This window comes from Chiloscyllium punctatum, chromosome 10 (assembly GCF_047496795.1).
Source record: "Chiloscyllium punctatum isolate Juve2018m chromosome 10, sChiPun1.3, whole genome shotgun sequence".
Classification (NCBI taxonomy): Eukaryota; Metazoa; Chordata; class Chondrichthyes; order Orectolobiformes; family Hemiscylliidae; genus Chiloscyllium; species Chiloscyllium punctatum.
In genome coordinates, this window is record NC_092748.1 from 24,771,979 (window position 1) to 24,785,501 (window position 13,523).

The 13,523-nt window shown below is 43.7% G+C and overlaps 1 protein-coding gene across 1 annotated transcript in view; it reads right to left on the reverse strand.

The window, feature by feature from the left end:
• lancl1 (LanC antibiotic synthetase component C-like 1 (bacterial)) overlaps positions 1 to 13,523 on the reverse strand; it is a 47,601-nt gene that overhangs the window by 2,397 nt on the left and 31,681 nt on the right. The window contains exon 8 of the mRNA XM_072578732.1: positions 9,661 to 9,733. Coding sequence (XP_072434833.1) covers positions 9,661 to 9,733 — 73 coding nt within the window. The remainder of the gene's footprint in view (positions 1 to 9,660; positions 9,734 to 13,523) is intronic.

Below are 13,523 nucleotides of genomic sequence, written 5' to 3' on the forward strand. Positions count from 1 at the left end.
GTGAGCAGTTTTGGTCCTCTTGTTTATGGAAAGATATTATTTCTTTGGAGGCAGTGAAGGATTATTTGGATGATTTCTGGTATGGAGCGAGTGATTCATGAACAAAGACTAAACGTTTGGAATTCTACTCATTGGAGTTTAGAAGCATGAAAGGTGATATGATTAAAACATATAGGACTCTGAAGGGGTTTGACAGAGTAAGTGTTGAGAGGATGTTTCTACTTATGTGAAAGTCTAGGGACCAAAGCACACAGACTCACAACAATGGAATGCCTACTTAAGAGTGAGATGAGGAAGAATTCCTTGTGTGTATTTAATGCTGAGATAGATTCCTGATTGGTAGGGGAATTAAGGGTTACAGATAAAGGACAGAAATTCTGTTCACGATATACAATAATGATTTGGACAAAGGAATTGAATACCACATCTCCAAATTTGCAGATGACAGTAAGCTGGGTGGCAATGTGTGCTGTGAAAAGAATGCTAAGAGGCTGCAAGGTGACTTGGACAGGCTGGCTGAGTGTGCAGATATTTGGTAAATGAATATAACGTGGATAAATGTGAGGTTTTTCACTTTAGTGGTAAAAACAGGAAGGCAGATCATTATCTGAATGGTGACAGTATAAGAAAGGGTGACGTGTAACAAGACCTGGATGTCACGGTGGAAAAGTCACTGAAGATTGGCATTCAGGTGCAGCAAGCAGTGAGGAAATCTAATGGTATGTTGGCCGTCATAGTGAGAGGATTTGAGTATATGAGTGGGGATGTTTTGCTACAGTTATATAGGACATCGGTGAGGCCACACCTTGAGCATTGTGTGCACTTTTCACCTGCCAGTCTGAGGAAGGACATTCTTGATATTGAGAGAGTCCAGGGAAGGTTCACCAGACCGATTCCTGGGATGGCAGGACTGACATATGAAGAAAGACTGGACCGACTGGGCTTGTACTCGCTGGTATTCAGAAGAATGAGGAAGGATCACAAAGAAACAAATAAATCCTGATGGGACTGGACAGGCGAGATGCAGGAAAAATGTTCTCAATGTTGGGGAAGGCCAGAATTAGAGTTCAGAATCTAAGAATAAGGGGTAAGCTATTCAGGACTGAGATGAGAAAGAATTTCTTCACTCAGAGTTGTGAACCTACGGAATTCTCTACCACAGAAAACTGCTGGGGCCAGTTCATTAGATATATTCAAGAGGGAACTCTATGTAGCCTTTGCAGCTAAAGGGGTTAAGGAGTATGGAGAGAAAGCGGGAGTGGGATTTCATGATCACGTTGAACGGGGGTGCAGGCTCGAAGGGCCAAATGGCCTACTCCAGCACCTATTTTCTATGTTTTCTATGTTTCTACAAAAGCGGGTGTGGGGAATGCTGAATCAGCCATCATCCTATTGAATAGCGGAGCAGGATCAACAGGCCAAATAGCATACTCCTGTTCCTATTTCTTAAAGTCTTATGGTCATCTGTGGAGAGAGAGCAAGAGACAGAGAGATAGCACATCTAAAATTATAGCCTGGATTTTGACACTGAAGGGTGGAAACTGCAGTAGACTAACAAATGCAAACCTTTTTAATTCGTCAGCTGGAGTGAGACCTTCACTGAGACTTTGTCTGTGTGTAAATGTATTACCCTAATGCCAGCACGAGCTGGCGTCATGCTGCTTGCAGTAAGTAGGGAAGTAACGGTGTGGTGGAAATGTCACTGGAATGGTAGTCCTGAGGGTCAGACTAAAGCTCTGGGTACCTGCCTTTGAAATGTACCACAGCAGATGGTGAAAGTTGAATTAAATTCTCTCAAGAGAAAGGTATGGAGGATGGTGAGATTTGTATGGAGCATGATAATATGAGATCACAAAAGAAGTGGTGTTGGGTCTCTTGAAGGGTGTTAAAGTGAATAGGTCCCCAGGGCCGAATGGTACCTATCCCATGTTATTGAAAGAGACAAGAAAGGAGATTGCTGGGGCCTTGACCAAGATCTTTGTATCCTTATGAGCCATTGGACAGGTCCCAGAGGACAACGAAGAGCTAATGTTGTTCCTCTATTGAAGAAGGGAAATAAGGATAATCCAGGAAATGATAGACTAGTGAGTATCACATTAGTGGTTGGGAAGCTGTTGGACAGAATTCTTAGGGATAGGATTTACACACATTCGGAAAAGCATGGCCTAATTAGGGACAGTCAGCATGTCTTATTAGCTTGATTGAATGTTTTGAGGAGGCGACAATGGTGATCGATGAGGATAGAGCAGTGGATGTGTCTAATTGATTTTAATAAGACTTTTAACAAGGTCCCTCATGCTAGGCTCAACCAGAAGATTAAGGTGTATAGGATACATGGTGACTTGGCCGCGTAGATTCAAAATTGATTTGCCCAGAGAAGGCAGAGGGTAGAGGTAGAAGGGTGTTTTTCAGGCTGGAGGTCCATGACTAGTGGCTTTCCATAGGAATCTGTACTGGGACGCCTGCTGTTTGTGATATATATAAATCACTTGGTTGAAAATGTAGATAGGTGGGTTAGTAAGTTTGCAGATGACACAAAGATTAGTGGCGTTATGGATAGTGTAGAAGGTTGTTAAAGGATACAGCGGGAGACAGATCTGTTGCAGATATGAGCAGAGAAATGGCAAATGGAGTTTAATCCGAATAAATGCGAAGCGCTGCACTTTGGGAGATCAAATGTTACGGAAAAGTATAGAGTTAATGGCAGGATCCTGAACAGCATTAATGTACAGAGGGATCTTGGTGGTAAGTCCACAGCTTCCTGAAATTGGTCACTAAGTAGATAGGGTGTTAAAGAAGACGTGTGGCATGCTTGCCTTTATTGGTCAGGGAATTGAGCACAAGAATCAGGATGTCGTTTCTCTGAATTTGGTTAGGCCACACTTAAGACTATGGTGTTCAATTCTGGTTGCCAAATTGCAGGAAGGATGTGGAGGCTTTGGAGAGGGTGAAAAAGAGGTTTACCAGAATACTTCCTGGATTAGAGAGTATGAGCTATCAGGGGAGGCTACAAAAACTCAAATTGTTTTTTCTGGAGTGGTAGAGGCTGAGGGGAGATTTGAAAAATCTATAAAATTATGAGATGCATAGATAGGGGTGACAGTCAAAATCCTTTTCCCAGAGTTGAAATGTCTAAGGTTTACACTTGTCATGCACTTAAGATGAGAAGGGAAAAATTCAAAGATGTGAGGGGTAAGTTTCGTGTGCAGACAGTGATAGGTGTCTGGATCACACTTCCAGGGCTGGTAGTGGAGGCAAAGTCTGTTTAAGAGACTTTTAGATACGCACATGAATATGCAAGGAATGGAGGTATATGGATCAAGGACAGGCAGAAGGAATTAGTTAAATTTGGTATCATGTTAAGCACAACATCATGGACTGAAGGGCCTGTTTCTGCACTGCACTTCCGTGTTCGAAATAAAATGTGGAATTAAAAGCTAACCAAATGGTGAGCATGTAATTATTCTTGATAGACTTTTAAAAAAAGCATGTCCTTTAGGGAAAGAAATCTCCCAATCTTACCTGGTCTGATCTACATGTGATGCCAAATCTACAGCAATGAGGTTGACTCTTAATTGCCCTCTGAGGTAGCCTAGATAGCTAATCAGTTCAGGGCAATAGGGGTGGTTAACAAACACTGGCCTTACCAGTGATGCACATATCACATTAAAAAAAAATTAAAGTCTACAACTCAAAGGGAGGTAAGTATTTTACAATCATTTTAAATACTTTGATAAACTTGTGAAATCTGTTGTAAATTTGAGTACTTCAATAAAACTGTTTAGTGACAGCTCTGGGTAAAACCATGGACAGACTGCCTTAATTTTCAATAGGAGTTGCGAACCCTCCGACGATTTGAAAGACTTAAAACTATCAGGGAAAAGAGCAAATGGAGCTTCTATAGAATAGGTTCAGACCCTACCTGATATTAGTAGCATATAAATCTTTATTCCCTCTCTTTCCTAGTCTAGAACTGCACTGTAAACTGTTTGCAGTCACTTAGAGGACTGATTCTGCCCTCCAACATGTGTTGAGAAATAATGGTGACAATCCCTAGCACACCACAAGCAGAAACACTTTCGAAAGATGGCAGTGGAAAAATACAAGTGCTTTGTTGATTTTTGTTTCAATCTCCTTTTGGCCCAGAGTAAACAGCCATCTCTGTTTCCCAACTTTTCCGCTGACAGCTTTGCATGTAATGTAATGCTTTTAACAGGTGCTTACTAGGGAGAGTATTCTACCTCAAGCGTTCATCTGAACTAGCCCTCAGATCATGTTGCCAAAACCGACAGCATCACAAGACCAATGGTGTATGACCAGAAGGAGATCATTCAGCTCATTTGTTTGCTCTGCAATTCAATGGGATCATAGCTAATCTGATAACCCTCAACTCCATTTACCTGCCTTTTCTCCATAACCCTTGACTCCCTTACTGATTAAAAATCTGTCTAAAGCAGCTTTGAATATACTTAATCACCTGCCTCAACAGCCCTCTGTGGTAGAGAATTCCATAGATTCACAAAGATCTTTATCTCCTGAGGATAATATATGTTTCAATAAAGTCACCTCTACATTCTAACAAATACAGATCCAATCTACTCGCCTTTCCCACATAAGACAATGCCTTCATTCCTGAAGAAGGGCTTATGCCTGAAACGTCGATTCTCCTGCTCCTTGGATGCTGCCTGACCTGCTGTGCTTTTCCAGCAACACATTTTGCAGCTCAGTGCCTCCAAAGCCAGTATAAGCCTAATAACTACCTCCAACGCCAGTATATCTTTCCTTAGATAAAGGGTTCACAATAGTTCACTGTTTTCCAAGTGTGGTCTGACTAGTGTCCTGAATCGATGAAAACAAGCTTAACCCCGGGCAATCAGCACAAATTACTGATGTCAGTTTATAAAGCAGCCCAGCACGAACATCACTAAAGGTTGCTCCACAGCCCTCTGAGACAAAGTGCAGTTGCCTATTATTGGTATAAATGTGCATGGTACAAACGGTGATGCTGTTCTCAGCATTTATCATTATTGGGACTGCTGCTTATCTGAGCCATGAACTATATAACTCCACACAGATGGTACCAGACTTGCTGAGTATTTCCAGCATTCTTTCCACACATATAGTTTTTGTATTCTTGGCCACTCAGACTTCAGTTTCCCAATCTCATTTGCAAACTAATGATGGAAACCATTCATTCTTCACTTAATTTGGCTATAACTGAATCAGGTTTTTTCTTATTTACTTGAATGGCTCACTGCAAACTCTTTGACAAGTTCGAAGATAGGCTCTGACTTCGGTTAAAAAAATCCATTTCATAAATTTACCTGTGGTAGCTATTAAGTCTGTCAGGGGTGTTGCAATTGCTACTTATGTTGACATGTCAGTAACTACATCAGTTTTAAGTACTAGAAATGTAACTGGGTCCTTCAAATTGCATTTGTTAGCATGCACCTCTGAAGAAAAACACTGGGTGGCAGTGCCAAATAAATGTTTGTATTGAAAAATGTCTTTGATGCATCAGGAATTTTGACAAACCTCTCAGAGCAGCACTCAGCTGACATGAACATCCTTTAGCTACTGCTCTACTCCTGAACCTCGACATCTGCTTCCAACACTAATCAAAGAAATTGCCACTCAATTCCTTGGTGGAACTCTACCTACGAATTCACTGCAACTTCCCTTGAATGATAACAGAACTTCAATCAGGCTTATACTGTTACGGCTTAAGGTTAGAATCAGAATTTTGACATATGATTTTTTTTGTCCTCTGCGTTTATGCCCAGATAGGGCAGCACGGTGGCTCAGTGGTTAGCACTGCTGCCTCACAGCGCCAGGGGCCCAGGTTCGAATCCCACCTCGGGTGACTGTCTGTGTGGAGTTTGCACATTCTCCCCGTGTCTGCGTGGGTTTCCTCCAATTTCCTCCCACAATTCAAAGATGTGCAGGTTAGGTGCACTGGCCATACTAAATTGTCCATAGTGTTAGGTGCATAAGTCAGAGGGAAATGGATCTGGGTGGATTACTCTTCGGAAGGTTGGTGTGGACTTGTTGGGCCAAATGGCCTGTTTCCACACTGTAGTTAATCTAATCTAATCTAAATGTTTGGGCTCCAGACAGACTGGTCAAGGAGTTGACAGCATCAAACTATCTTCAGATTTTGGTATCTTTAGAGCCTTGAATATTACATATTGATGCTAAATACTACGATACATAGTAAGCTGAGACATACTGGACTCTAATCTTACTGTTATGTTATTGAACCCTATTCCCTACATGTACATCTCTTTTCATTCTAAGTCAACTGTCCCCACACTGTGCCATTTCATGCTCAATGGAGGGAGCAGCTCTGTGACACGACCTAGAGGTTGCTCCACGTCCCAAGGGCCTTGCATAACAGAAACCACTAGCAATGTGCCGTTCATGTAAAAGTCACCATGACCTGACTGAACCCCTGCTGCATTTGGTCATTATGTCATTTGGCTCTGGCCCCACCTGCTAACCAAAGCAGTGAAAGAAATGCAGTGAGAAGAGGAAGCAGCATAAACTAAAAGATGACACTGAGCCGCAGAAAGAGATAGTTCGGTCAATGATCAAAAGTGTGGTCAGCTGTAGGATGATGGAGAATCTTAAAAGAGGAAAGACTGCTGCAGAGGTTTAGGGAGGCAGTTTCCAGAGCATAAGGCACAGGAAGTTGAAGCACGATTGCTGGTGATGAAATGATTAAAGCCAAGAATCTCCCAAGCCGAGAATTGGAAGAATACGTACCGCTCAGAGAGTTGTGGGTCTGGCTGAACTTATGGTGAGAAAGAGAGGCTGGGTGATGGCTGGATTCAAAATCAAGAATAAGGGTTTATAAATTTAAAGTGAGGCAATATTTACACCAGGAGTAAAGTCGGTCAGTGATCATAGGAGCGTTTACTGTGGAGCAAGACACACTTCCAGCAAGATGATGGCAGAGTAGCACTATCCACCCGGACCTCTTCTGCTCCACCTATTCTCTCTCTTTTTTTTCTTCTCTCTCATTTTAGCAGTCCAAGAGCTGTGCAACTTCCCTTGGTCAGCTGAATGCTGGTGTGGAGCGGACTGGAGGCGTGGAGCAGAGTGGGACTGTTGTTGGACTGGGGCCTGGCACAGGCAGTCAGATCACATGCTCGCTATGCTGCTGCATATGTAATATCAATCTGAAATTCTTTTCCGGACTGTAACGTCAATCCTTCAACTCTGTTATGAATATCTCACTTCTAACTTATTTTTTAGACATTGCAAGTAATGCTACTATCTTTCCTTTTATTCCTCTTTTGTATGCAAGATTTGTACCTAGGTACTTATACTTAAGGTGGTGCCAATAGAGGCAGCCATTGTAAAAATGTTTCACTGTACTCTTGTATTTCTGTGTTGGAGTACATGTGACAATAAAAGATATTCTATTCTATTCTATTCCATGGGACCCAGGTGGTAGAATTGGACCCATGAAATCTCTGTCTGATCATGTCAGCATTGTTGAAAGCTTTCAAAATATAGATATTTCAAAATAGAAGACAGGCAACCTATCAAGCAATCTAGACAAGTTCCAAATGCACTTAAGAGCAATTTTTAGTGTCCTGTATTTGTTAAACAAAATTAAAGAAACAAAAAGGGCATGGATCATGACTTCAGCATACAAAAGCAAAATACAGAGTGGAACAGAGGTGAGATAATGCGGGTTTAGAGATGTATTGGATGCATGGTCATGTTGGAGTCAGTTTTACACATAGTCTAGTTTGGCCTCAGGTAATTGCTAGGATAGGGGTGGAATTGGTGGCTAGGGAGCAGGGGCTCTAGCTGGAGCCAAACATCGTGGCATCAATATTTGAGTACTTAACTTAAGCAGCTTTCTGCTAAAGGCAGTGGAGGGGTTGAGAGAGGCATTCGTGAGATAGAAAAGTCTGTCAATGTACAGTGAAAACGGTCATTTTTTTAGGATAATGTCAGTGAGTGGCAACAAATAGTTGAGAAACAGGCGGGGACCAAGGATCAATCCAATTGCCCGTAGTGTTAGGTTAGGGGTAAATGTAGGGGTATGGGTGGGTTGCGCTTCGGCGGGGCGGTGTGGACTTGTTGGGCCGAAGGGCCTGTTTCCACACTGTAAGTAATCTAATCTAATCTAATCTAATCTAATCCATGAGATGGTAGGAAGAGAAGTCTTTGCATATGGTTCCCTGACTGTGATCATAGAGACGAGAATGCAACTAAATAAGGACAATCCCCAACAGCTGGATAACAGTGATAAGGTGAGGGCTCTTATGATACTATAATAGTGGCACTTGCTCTGGACCGACAGGCCTTGGTTTAAGTCCAATCTGCCCCAGAGGTATGGAACAACATCATTTAACAGATTGTTTTGAAAATATCTAACTGTGATGAGGTGTTGGAGGAGAATGTTTTAATTGACTATGTCAAGGCTATAGTGTCCGAGGAGCAGGATAATCGACGTTTCGGGCCAGAGCCCTTTTTTAGGAATAAGGCTGATGAAGGGCTCTAGCCCGAAATGTCGATTTTCCTGCTCCTCGGATGCTGCCTGACCTGCTGTGCTTTTCCAGCAACACACTCTCAACTCTGATCTCCAGCTCACTCTCTCCTATGTCAAGGCTGCAGGCAGATCGAGTTGGACAAAGAGTAAGTCATAGATTCATAGAGATGTACAGCAGGAAACAGACTTTTCGGTCGAACTCGTCCATGCCGACCAGATATCCTAAATTTATCCAGTCCTTTTTGCCCATATCCCTCTGAACTCTTCCTACTATATACTCATCTAAATGCTTTTTAAATGTTGTAGTTGTACCAGCCTCCACCACTTCTTCTGAAGGGTTAACCTTTGTCACAGTTACTCAGAAATCTGGCAACTTTGAGAAAGAGATGTTTTGTACTGCAAGTAGGAAGTTTAAACTTTGGATGGCTGGTCTTGCTCTGCTCAGAACCCATTGCACCATCCCCTATTTCAGCGGGGCATGGTGGCCAGAATTGAGAATACTTGGCCTTTATGCTGGTTTTAACACGGATTTGATTAGGACTTTTCATGGGAGGTGTATGGTCTTTTCAATGAGCATTTGAAGTAAATCACAATAAGATTCACTCTCTTCCCATGACACAGCTCAGCACACTCCAGATAATAATCACTCTCCAACACTGGGAGAAAGTGAGGACTGCAGATGCTGGAGACCAGAGTTGAAAAATGTGGTGCTGGAAAAACACAGCAGGCCAGGCAGCATACGAGGAGCAGGAGAATCGACGTTTCGGGCATAAGCCCTTCTTCAGGAATCCAACACTGCTCAGTATATCCAGATAATGTTCACCCCTGGCACTGCTCAGCACACTTCAGACAATGTTGACCCCTATTCCTAATAATGTTATACCACTCTGTTCCTGATGCATGTTATTAGGTGATGGTGGAGAAGATGGAGAAGAGGGTTGTGCACTAGGTTTGTCTGGAGTTTTTGTCACTCTTGTTTGCATTCACATTTCAAAAGCACCAGTCTCCAGCTTATTAATAACAGAATGCCAAAACATTGAGTATTATGAAGTATTCGAATTTGATGTCTTAATTATTACTCCTATAATGAGCAAAGTGGTACAGGGAAAGTTCTACCTTTAAAATAATAAGTGACTTTAAATGTCAATTACCTTCAAAGAGAGAAAAGGGACTATCTGGTGTTCTACAGCCATGTTTTCCATAATCAAAACACCATTCTGCAAACTGAAAGCCAAAAATCATTAGCAACAATTAATCCAACTTTACAGCTCTATGCATTTGTTAGCTTTAACATGCTCATTGTTTGAATGATAACTAACAGAGACACCACTCTTACTACTAACCCTTGGATTTAGTTATCATCTCTTTAAAGATTAGGTCATGGTGATTTTCTAAAACTCATCTCTTGCTACCCAAGCACCAGCTTTCTCTAATTGCCAACATTCGTTACAAAAACTGCAGAACTTTTCTGGCAATTCACACAATGTCTAGCATTTTGAGTGCGAGCAGTGGCTGAGTTTAAACGGACCCGGAAGGCTACAGCCAAGGTAAGACAGTTTGTGTTAAAATTACTTACCGGTAGCGGGCAGCGGTGTTTTTTTTCTCTTCACAGAAAGAGCGGGAGCAGCAGGGGGAAGTGACGACGACCAGAGGGGCAGCCGGGACCCGGAAGCTGGTGTAGCATAAGCTTACCTGGGTAGGTTTTTTCCCCCTATAAAAGCATGCAGGAGTGGAACCCGAGGCACTACAGAGGTAGTGCCTCCCACCCGCCCTCCTCCTCTAACCTAATAATAAGACCCGTTGTGGTAAGTAGGTAAGTGCTGCATTTCGCTTGTTCTATTTTTTAGACCTAATTTTTTTTTTGAAAGGTTACTTTTAGAGGGATGGCAGTGAAGGCAGTGCAATGTTCCTCTTGCAACATGTTTGAGGTGAGGGATGCCATGGTCGTCCCTGCTGATTACACTTGCAGGAAGTGCACCCATCTCCAGCTCCACCAAGACTGTGTTAGGGAACTGGAGCTGGAGTTGGATGAACTTAGGATCATTCGGGAGGCAGAGGGGGTCATAGATCGGAGCGTTAGGGAAGTAGTAACTCCAAAGATTGCAGACAGATGGGGACTTGGAGGAAGCAGCCAGTGCAGGGACCCCCTGCGGCCGTTCCCCTCAAGAACAAGTATACTGTTTTGGATACTTGTGGGGGGGACAACTTACCAGGGGTAAGCAATGGGGCTCAGGCCTCTGGCACGGAGCCTGTCCCCGTTGCTCAGAAGGAAAGAGTGGAGAAGAGCAGAGCAATAGTTATTGGGGACTCGATAGTTCGGGGCACAGATAGGCGGTTTTGTGGGGGCGAGAGAAACTCACGTTTGGTATGTTGCCTCCCAGGTGCAAGGGTACGTGACGTCTCTGATCATGTTTTCCGGGTCCTTAAGGGGGAGGGGGAGCAGCCCGAAGTCGTGGTCCATATTGGCACCAATGACATAGGTAGGAGGAGTGCTGAGGATGTTAGACAGGCTTTCAGGGAGCTAGGTTGGAAGCTCAGAGTTAGAACAAACAGAGTTGTTGTCTCTGGTTTGTTACCCGTGCCACGTGATAGAGAGTTGAGGAATAGGGAGAAAGAACAGTTAAATGCGTGGCTACAGGGATGGTGCAGGAGGGAGGGATTCTGGTATCTGGATAACTGGGGTTTTTTCTGGGGAAAGTAGGACCTCTATAAACAGGATGGTCTACACCTGAACCTGAGGGGCACCAGTATCCTTGGGGGGAGGTTTGCTAGTGTTCTTGGGGAGGTTTAAACTAACTCTGCAGGGGCATGGGAACCTAGACTGTAGCTTTAGGGTGCAGGACCTGGACTGTAGGGAGGTTAAGAACATGGCATCAATCTCAAAGGAGGGTGCCTGTAAACAGGAAATTGGCTTGAAGTGTGTATACTTCAATGCAAGAACTATACGAAATAAGGTAGGTGAACTTGCAGTGTGGGTTGGTACCTGGGATTTCGATGTTGTGGCTATTATGGAGACATGGGTAGAACAGGGACAGGATTGGCTGTTGCAGGTTCCAGGGTTTAAATGTTTTAGTAGGGTCAGATGTGGGGGTAAAAGAGGGGGAGGAGTGGCATTGCTTGTCAAAGATAGTATTACAGCAGTGGAAAGGATGGTGGATGAAGACTCGCCATCTGAGGTAGTTTGGGCTGAGGTTAGGAATAGGAAAGGTGAGGTCACCCTGTTAGGAGTTTTCTACAGGCCTCCTAATAGTCCGAGAGACGTAGAAGAAAGGATTGCGAGGATGATTCAGGAGAAGAGTGAAAGTAATAGGGTGGTTGTTATGGGGGACTTTAACTTTCCTGATATTGACTGGGAAAGCTGTAGCTCGAGTTCGTTAGATGGGTCGGTGTTTGTCCAATGTGAGCAGGAGGGTTCCCTGACACAATATGTAGACAGGCCAACAAGAGGTGAGGCCATACTGGATTTGGTTCTGGGTAACCAACCAAGCCAGGTGTTAGAATTGGAGGTAGGTGAGCACTTTGGGGACAGTGACCACATTTCGGTGACTTTTACTCTAGTGATGGAGAGGGATAAGTGTGCATTGCAGGGCAAGAGTTATAGCTGGGGGCAGGGAAATTATGATGCGGTGAGGCACGACTTAGGATGTGTGCCTTGGAAAAGTAGGCTTCAAGGCAAGGGCGCAATCGATATGTGGAGCTTGTTCAAGGAGCAACTATTGAGTGTCCTTGATAAGTATGTACCTGTCAGGCAGGGAGGAAAGGGTCGTGTGAGGGAGCCGTGGTTTAATAAGGAATTGGAATCCCTTGTCAAAGGGAAGAGGGCGGCCTATGTAAAGATGAGGCGTGAAGGCTCAATTGGGGCGATTGAGAGTTATAAGGTAGCCAGGAAGGATCTGAAGAGAGAGCTAAGAGCAGCAAGGAGGGGACATGAAAAGTCCTTAGTTGGTAGGATTAGGGAAAACCCAAAGGCTTTCTATAGGTATGTCAGGAATAAAAGAATGACTAGGGTTGGAATAGGTGCAGTCAAGGATAGTAGTGGGAAGTTGCGTGTGGAGGCTGAAGAGATTGGGGAGACACTGAATGAATACTTTTCGTCAGTATTCACTCAGGAACAGGACATTGTTGCCGATGTGAATACTGAGTCACAAGTAATTAGAATGAACGGCTTTGAGGTATGTAGGGAAGAGGTGTTGGAAATTCTGGAAAGGGTGAAAATAGAGAAGCCCCCTGGGCCTGATGGCATTTATCCTAGGATTCTCTGGGAAGCAAGGGAAGAGATTGCAGAGCCATTGGCCTTGATTTTTATGTCCTTGTTGTCTACAGGAATAGTGCCAGAAGACTGGAGGATAGCAAATGTGGTTCCCTTGTTCAAGAAGGGGAGTAGGGATAACCCTTGTAACTATAGGCCGGTGAGCCTCACTTCTGTTGTGGGCAAAGTCTTTGAGAGAATTGTAAGAGATAGGATTTATGAACATCTGGATAGGAATAATGTGATCAAGGATAGTCAGCATGGTTTTGTGAAGGGCAGATCGTGCCTCACAAACCTTATTGAATTCTTTGAGAAAGTGACTGAGGAGGTGGACGAGGGTAAAGCGGTAGATGTGGTGTTTTTGGATTTTAGTAAGGCGTTTGATAAGGTTCCCCATAGTAGGCTACTGCAAAAAATACGGAGGTATGGCATTGAGGGTGAGGTGGAGGTTTGGATTAGGAATTGGCTGGCTGGAAGAAGACAGAGGGAGTAGTTGATCGTAAAGGTTCATCTTGGAGCGCAGTTACTAGCGGTGTTCCGCAAGGATCTGTTTTGGGACCATTGCTGTTTGTCATTTTTATAAATGACCTGGAGGAGGGGCTAGAAGCTTGGGTGAGCAAGTTTGCGGATGATACGAAAGTCAGTGGAATTGTTGACAATGAGGAAGGATGTGTCAAGTTACAACGGGATATAGATAAGCTGCAGAGCTGGGCAGAAAGGTGGCAAATGGAGTTCAATGTGGGTAAGTGGGAGGTGATTCACTTT